This window comes from Euprymna scolopes, chromosome 41 (genome assembly GCF_053919585.1).
Source record: "Euprymna scolopes isolate OS-2025 chromosome 41, ASM5391958v1, whole genome shotgun sequence".
NCBI lineage: Eukaryota > Metazoa > Mollusca > Cephalopoda > Sepiida > Sepiolidae > Euprymna > Euprymna scolopes.
Genome location: NC_136522.1, coordinates 24,903,188 through 24,912,150, shown reverse-complemented (window position 1 = coordinate 24,912,150; position 8,963 = coordinate 24,903,188). Strand labels below are relative to the sequence as shown.

General features: G+C 31.8%; 1 protein-coding gene across 1 annotated transcript in view; it reads right to left on the bottom strand.

Moving 5' to 3' along the window:
• Positions 1–5,767: 5,767 nt before the first annotated feature.
• The window catches only part of LOC145266427 (uncharacterized), a 75,387-nt gene continuing 72,191 nt past the window's right edge, over positions 5,768–8,963 (bottom strand). The window contains exon 10 of the mRNA XM_080122096.1: positions 5,768–5,937. Coding sequence (XP_079978222.1) covers positions 5,768–5,937 — 170 coding nt within the window. The remainder of the gene's footprint in view (positions 5,938–8,963) is intronic.

Below are 8,963 nucleotides of genomic sequence, written 5' to 3'. Positions count from 1 at the left end.
TTTCAATGGATGAAAAATCCTTCACGTCTGAGAAAATTTTTATTTTTGTACCTCTTCTCCACGTTAAAAAACGACCCTGGTGTCTAACTCTGTCCCGTGGGGAGGCATTGTAAATAGGTACAATATATACACCATATTTCAGAACAAGTTTTATTATTGATTTAAAAAAAATATTATTATTATTATTATTATTATTATTATTATTATAATAATAATAATAATAATAATAATAATAATAATAATAATAATTATTATTATTATTATTATTATATACAGACATATATATATGGTAATAAAGGTATAATAAATGAAAAAGAACAAGTTTTATTATTGATTAAATAATTATAATAATAATTATTATTATTATTATACACACACACATACATATATAGTATTAAAGGTATAATAAATGAAAAAAGTGTTTATATATATATATATATATATATATATATATATATATATATATATATATATATATATATATAACCTGTATCACAAGTTAGTTGAAAAAATAAAGTACTCTGTCGTGGATTCTATTGGACGGAATATAAATTATTTTATTAAATATTAAATAAATATTCTCACAGAACACTAATATATTTAAATAAAATTATATGTATATTTAGGCAGCATTTTTTCTCTTCAGCATATTTCATTAAATAAAATATATGTTTTTGCCTATTAATTCTATTTTTGATCCTTTCCAACTTCCGAATAACGGTCTTCACTTCTGGCAGGAACTAGCTGATGTAATCGCCATATTTGTTGTAAGTCCAAGTACTTTCCAATTATTAATTAATAGACGAAAACATCTATTTTGTTAAATAAAGTATACATACACACACGTATATATATATATATATATATATATATATATATATATATATATATATATATATATATATATATATATATATATATCGTAAGTTATAAAATATATATGCAATTAAGCTACACAGAATATTCTGCGTTTCATCCACGCTAAGATTCATAAGGCTGATGCGAGGATTTTGTGGTTGTCTCGCGTTTTTATATACGCGCCTTCTATTGTGTTTTTAGTAAGCCAATCAGCTGTGTAGTTTTCCCCATTCCCTTCCTAATCAGCCAATGAGCAGGCACTAACAGGACAAAGGCCCAGTTGATTTCCGGTTCACCCGTTCCTCCTGAGCGTAAATATCTAGTGACCTGGCTTATTTTAAATCTAGGTTAAATGTTTTTTTTTGTTTTTATGCTAGTTTATATATATATATATATATATATATATATATATATATATATATATATATATATATATATATATATATATATAAACTAACATAAAAATAAATTAATTAAAAAAATTTTTTTTTTTAATTTACAAAAAGTGCCTGCTCATTGGCTGATTAGAAAGGGCGTGGGGAAAATCCTCGCATAAGCCTCATGACGATGAAACGCGGAATATTCTGTGTAGCTTAATTGCCATATATATTTTATAACTTACTACCTAGCTCTACCTACGTATTCAGCACTGTTGAAGTAAATACTTAAAGTTTACGCATAATTTATACTTCCATATATTAATTTATGTGATTAAATTAAGTAATCATATATATATATATATATATATATATATATATATATATATATATATATATATATATATATATAATGATATTTATTTCATAATTTCCTGAAAAAAAAAACTCTTTATTTAAACATAGAATTATTTCTGCCCATCTCAAACGTATCCATTTTTATGATATGCAATCACGGAAAGGATTACCTCAGCGCATATTTATATTTTACTTGCCACTTTCATATTCATTGCATTTATCTATTAATTTTTTTTTTCACACTAACCCAAAGTGTTCGAAAGTAATTGAGATTATTTGTAGATCATGTGTGTAAACTTGAAAATTATATATATATATATATATATATATATATATATATATATATATATATATATATATATATATATATATATATATATATATATACGTTTTATTTTTTATTACCGCATCTTTCTGTTAAGTTACATTATTGTTTCAGCTACCTTCTGATTCTTCCTCAGACTTTTACAGAAAACCGTTTCTGTAAAAGTCTGAGGAAGCTACAACGGCAAAAAAAAAAAACCCGGCCAGGTAGCTGAAACAATAATTTAACTTAACAGAAAGATACGGTAATAAAAATTTAAACGCATATTTGCTGTACAACAGTATTGATCACTTTCTTCAGTTTTTATTAATTACCATTTCTACTAAATATACATATATATACATATATACACTTGTGCCCGATATTATTCATACCCCCCCTTGAAAATTGAGTTTATTAGGTGTAACTTTGTAAGAATTTATTGTTTACGTCCATATTGATACATATTCTTAATAAACCTCTTCTGATAATTTTCGTCATTTTAAAATCTCGGGATACTTGTAATAAAAGAAATATACAGCTATTTATAAAATCTGCAATGTTCAAAAATAATCATACCCCCTTATTTTTTCAGTATTAATCGAGTTTCTGACTGTTTGTTTCCTGTTTGATTCTTATTTTGAATGCTTTTATACAACCTTTGATTAATTTCATTACGTTTTTTGCATTTTTCAGAAATTAAAATGATATAATCTTAAAACCAATAAAAGAATAAAAATTATTAGAATGGGGAAGAAAAAAAAGAGCTTAGTAATGATCTTAGGACTAAAATTGTTAATTCACATGAGGATGGTTTAGGTTACAAGTCAATTTCCAAGAAATTTGTAGGTCCCTACAGCAACAGTACAGAGCATCATCAAAAAATTCCAGAGCCACCACACAACAAACAACTTGATTGGTAGAGGAAGGAAAAGGAAACTGTCTGCTAGAGCCACCAGGAATATTGTAAGAAGTGTTAATGCAAATCCAACCACCACTACTAAGGACATTTTAGAAAATCTGGAGTCTTCTGGCATAAAAATATCAAGGTAAACATTGCAAAGGACTCTGCATGAAAATGGTCTGAAAGGAAGAAGACCAAGAAGGACTCCATTGCACACCGGAAAACACCTTGCAGCACATCTAAAGTTTGCTAGGACCCATGTGAATTCTCCAGAGTCCGTTTTCTCAAGTATTTTGTGGACTGATGAAACAAAAATTGAATTTTTTGGCCATATGGATGCTTCTTACGTTTGGAGGAAGAAAGGAGAAGCTTACAACCCAAAGAACACCATACCCACGGTGAAACATGGTGGTGGTAGCCTAATGTTTTGGGGCTCCTTTTCGGCTAGTGGTCCAGGAAGTTTGGTCAAGATAGAGGGAACCATGAAGAAGGAGCAATATTTGGAGATACTCCAGAAAAACATTAGACAGGATGCGGAGAAGCTCCATTTAGGATCAAACTGGGTCCTTCAACAGGATAATGATCCAAAACATACTGTCAAAATAGTCAAGAAATGGTTTGAGGATAATCAAATTAATGTTTTGGAATAGCCTAGCCAGAGTCCCGACCTGAACCCTATCGAAAACCTCTGGCACATACTGAAAACTGAGGTTAAAAAGCGGGAACCTAGAAATTTGAGGGATTTGGAGAACTACTGCATTGAAGAATGGTCAAAAATCAGTGTTGATGCTTGTAAAAACCTTGTTGATAAATATCCAAAACGGTTACAGGCAGTTATTAAGAATAAAGGACATGCTATTGACTATTAGTAAGAGAGGTATGAATAATTTTGAACTAGTGCCATTATTGTTTTTCTTTGTATAATGTTTCAAACTTGCATAATTTATTTATTTGTTGAGTAAAAATTAAATGCTTATGCTTGATTTATTGTTTGAAATCCCTTTGATATTCTGGTTTGAGCAATATTCTTATAGAAATCTCAAAGATCCGAGGGGTATGAATAATATCGGGCACAAGTGTATGTATATATATATATATATATGTGTGTGTGTGTGTGTGTGTGTGTGTGTGTGTGTGTGTGTGTGTGTGTGTGTTGATTTGGACTATTTGGATTACTGGTCTCATTTTGAATGTTATTCACACAACGTTTGGGACGATGTAATCTTGTGCAAAGATATGGTCCATATCCTCAGTGCGGGCGACACCCACAGTACAATTGTGAATTATTTAGGACTTCTACCTTGTCGTGGCCGATCGAACGATAGTATGCTACCCTCGAGGATTAACTCAAGAGTTTCGTTCGAGATTCCGTGCAAATTCCTGAGATCGGCAGAAAGATTCCCGAGTTTGGAGGTTATATCGACCGAAATAATATGCGAATAAGACTCAAGAATAATAATCCAAATAATACGAATTATCAATCCTTATCTAAAACAAAATTCAGAAACAGAAGATAAGAATTTTCTAGTGGTTCCTATTTTTCTTGTCTGCAATCGATTGTAGTCTAAGCCATTCCAAATGGGCTGATAATCTGTTTCTCTAAAAACAATTTTTAAGCAAATCCAGTCTGGATCTAATAAAATTAGATGGTTTCTTTCCCCAGTAAATGTCTAACCATTTTTAATGTCGTTTACCAATACATCATCATTTTTTTTTAGAGATGTCATAGCGACATCTAGCAGCATAAACGAGAAACAAAAGCAGTAACAAGAAGTGTTGCCAATTTAGCTTGTTTTCCACTAGATCTGGAGATTTTGTTTGAAATCTAGCTGCTAAAATTTGGATCTAGACGCTAGCGGCTATTTTCTGTAAAATCTGGAAATTTCGTTTGGTATCCACAGACTTGCAATTTGAGATTTCAGTTTTGTCAAGCTATCTTCCATGCATGTTATACGCAGAACACTAGCTGTTGTACATTTCAATATTTTAACATATTGCCGGGATATCCCGACCTAAAACATAATTCACCGAGATTTCGTAAATGTTTTGTTAAATTTTACATTTTCCAATTTTTCAACCGCACAATTCGTTCATGAACTATGTCCTATCTTTTTTTTTAACATTTAAACTAACTATTAAACTATTTGTAAATAGCATTAAAGTAAAGTTATAAATAATTTAAATAGCATTAAAATTAAAAATATTCATAGAAAACACGAAATATTATGTATATGCGAAATATTTTTATATAGTTACGAAAGTTAAAATTTTTCTGGATATTTTTGTTCCAATTTAGTGAATTTTGCAAATCTCAGTTGACAATGCTGGAACAAGGGCAGATAATTAATTCAGATTTTTTGTAACAAAAAAGGTGCTTATTTAGAATTAAATCTATTTAAAGAAAAAAGCTAAATTGCAGAAAAATCTTTATGATACGCTATAAAAATTTTTCTGCAATTTAGTACCTGATATCGAGTGAAGATGTCTGATTCCAAAAATCACATAAATTGATCAGGTAGATTTTTTTATATAGAAAATAATTTTTTAAACGATTTTTAGTGATTTTAATAAGACATTATACCCATTATAAGATTGATTCTGCTTTCGGAAGTTTGAATTAAGTTATCTTCCCTTTATTAAACATGATGAATAAAATCATAACGCCCCGTTTTGTCATAAAAGTTTTGTTTCTTAATAAATAAAAAGTAAAAAAAATAACATTCTTTTTTAGAATATGACATCTTGGTTCTGTGGCGGGTACGTACATCACCAAGTATTTTTTAAAGATTTTTCTCAAATAATTTTAAATAATCGCAAAAAAAAAAACAGTTTTGTTATTATCAGATAAACCTACGGCAGAATGTTAACAAAATAACGTAGAAAAGTACACAAGAAAAAATTGCAAATAAAATGAAAGCTGCCCCTAAATATACACAAACGTGAAAATCAGTTAGAGTTTCATTTTGGTTAGGCTTGTTCCCTCGACCCCTCTGCTTCACCGTCTGGACTTAATGGTCGTACTTGGTTCGAACGATCTTTAAAATGTTTCATCAACACTATGGCCAGAATTCCAAGTACAAGAAGCGCCAAAATTCCGCCAGCGATTCCTCCGACCAAAACTGAATTTTCTGTATCAGCTAAAAAAAAAAAAAATAAAATAAAATAAAATAAATAAATAAAAATAAATAAATAAAAACAAACAAACAAACAAACAAACAAACAACAACAACAACAATTAAGAAGTGAGACAAATAAATGTATTTAATTTGTTTTATCACATTTTTTAGAGGAAGATTTATAATTTCTACTAATAAACCCTGCGGAAATTCCACGATATTTTCTACATCAAACTGTATAGTTTATTTTTATTAAAAATATTCTTTTTGAAATAATTAATGTCACCCAGACAAATGCTATTAATTAAAAAATGGCTCTTTCTTCTTTCGATATTGTCAGCTAAACATATATTTATTTTACAGGGAATCACCACTTATCAAGGACCGAAGGCCACTCGAGGATAGCGATTAACGCACGTAAGGTGATAGTGTAGTAATCGTTACTGGTGTAGATTGGGTAGAATTTGGGTTATTTAAGAAGACGGCTCAACAAGAACTTGTTTACATTGGACTTGAATATTATCATATTGTAATCGGCTGGAAAGCAGGCCAGTAGAACAGTGGCGGGCAGTTCTAGAAAAGTAGCTTTATTCATTATATAGATCATTTTGTTTATTCCAACTACTATTATTATTTGCTGTTTTTATATTAATAGTCTTTGTATTTTACCCCAGTTTATCTAGAGTTACTTTTATTGAGTAATATTCAAGTTATCTCCCCTGCATTATACTGAAAATAAAAGATAAATTCAATTTTAAAATAAAACAGGCCAGCATTATACATGTGTAAGATTTGTTGAATTGACTGGAATGTAGTCGGGCGTGTTTCAACCTAATAGCTTTACATGTCTAGTTTTACAACGCTAAGGCCGTATCATTAGAATTTCCCTCTACTTAATTTAGACGGGACACTCAGACAGCTAACGTTTTCATTGTTTTACTAGTTGAAAAATTAGTATTAAGAATAGTTTCTAGAGGAAATCAAAGTCCTATTTACAATGCATTTTCTACAATGTGTTTACACTGGCAACCCATGTTATTTCGATAGAGATGTATAACGTAAACTATTCTCGGAGTAATCACTTTTTTAAAAAATTTTACCTCCTTTAATTATTATGGTGTATTATATCCCTCTTACGTTTGCTTCCCTAAATATGGAAAGTTATTTCAGAAAGATTTCAGAAAGATTTTCTTTCAGAAAAACTTACAATAGTAATAATAAAAAAAATTAGAAAGATTTTGAAAAATCCAAAAGATCCCAGAACTTTCCAGAACCTTTAAGAAAAACCGGGAGGGTTCTAGAATATTCTAACACTGAGTGGCGCTCTTTATAAAATACCTTTTCGAGCTCGTCAGTTGTTGATTTGTCATAGTGAAGACATTTTCCCCTACACACTGAAACGGATTAAAGGGAAGTTATTGTGTTTAATACAATGTTCTCTACCTTTTGTTATTACACACACACGCGCGCGCGCATGCGCGTGTGTAAAAGCCAAGTACGTCCAAGGATGGAGTACTGCTGCCACATCTGGGCTGGAGCTGCTAAAACAGCCTATCCTGCCTTGACAGAGTACAAAATAGACTTCGTGGCTTAGTGAGGGATACCCGTTTCTCTTCCCTGCAACCACAGAAGAGACGTTGCGAACCTGTCTTTGTTTTATCGTTATTTCCATGGCAAAGGCTCGTCCTAGCCCCAATCTCTGGTCCCCCCTCGCCAATCTTTCACGAAAAACACCCGTCTAGCTGGAACCACTGTCAGTAATTTCCCCACTCTTTATCTGTGCCTAAATCAAAACGAAAAAAGCTTCTTTCTTAGAAATGCACGCATGTGGTACTCTCTTCCGTTTTCCTGTTTCCACCTGACTACAACTTGGATATCTTCAAGTCCAACATAAACAAATTCCTTATGAATCGCTCCCTTAAGTCAGACACTTTATCAAATCTCCAATACTAAGTATTACTACGATACTATCCCATTGATTACTGTTGTGACATGATCTTTAAATTGGACTGTATTTAAATCAAAATTTAAATACTTAATTTTAGGCTGACGAGATATATCGTTTTTGGTTTTTATATTTCGTCACCGAGGTAAAATAAAACATGGTCCTCACAAGATAGGCTAGTGCAGTAGTCGTTTTGGAACCGAGCGAGGGTCTACTAATGTACCCCACACCCCTTTAAAACTTGCAGAGACTTTACCGGCTAAAGATTTCGTCAAGTCTATTTTTAGACCGGATTGTGAAGCAGAGAGGAAGGGGGGAAGACTGGAAGAGTTATCGCTTCCCTTTCCCTTTTTTTAATTGGACACTAGCAGAAGTCGCTCTTTTCGGTTTGCGTCGCCGATCTGTTGAGAGGTCTCTCTCCTCGTGAGAGGAGGAGGGGGGCGACTTCTTCCCCTCATGCGAAAAGGAGATGCCGACACACGAGATGCGGACGATGCGACCGTCTCCAGTCATGCAAGAGAATGCGATGAATTTACTTCCTCACAAAAGAGACGATGGCTTTTTCCCATCATGCGAAAGAGATATGGATGTGCCGAACGCACGATGTGATATCTTATCCCTCACGAAAGAGACATATATATAACGCACGAGCAAGAAAAGAAAACACTTGAGATGGCTATGTGAACTTTTTCCACACCGAAGGAAATATCTTGGATCAACTGCGTCGTCGTTGAGTTGTGAAACACCCTAGTAAAAGAAACCAAAAAATAAGGGAAAACAAAAGAAACGCGTAAGTGCAAAGTTTTTTATTATCCCCCAGAAGGACTCATTTCCATACGCGTAGATATACTCCAGATTCCATAACTTTGAATACATTTCTTTTTCTTTCGTTAAACTCTTCTTTTTTTTCTTAAATGAATCTATTTTTGTATCGTTTGGAAAAGTGTTTGTTATTTCGTTATTTTCTCGCATTTTTATTGTGTTCGTCCTTGCGTTTCCATCCACTAGCTTTATTATTTTATTTTTGCTGTGTCCCATATGCGATAAAGAGAAACTATTTGGCTTTCCCGTAAATTCCCTCATACCCCCCTTTTCGGGCAAC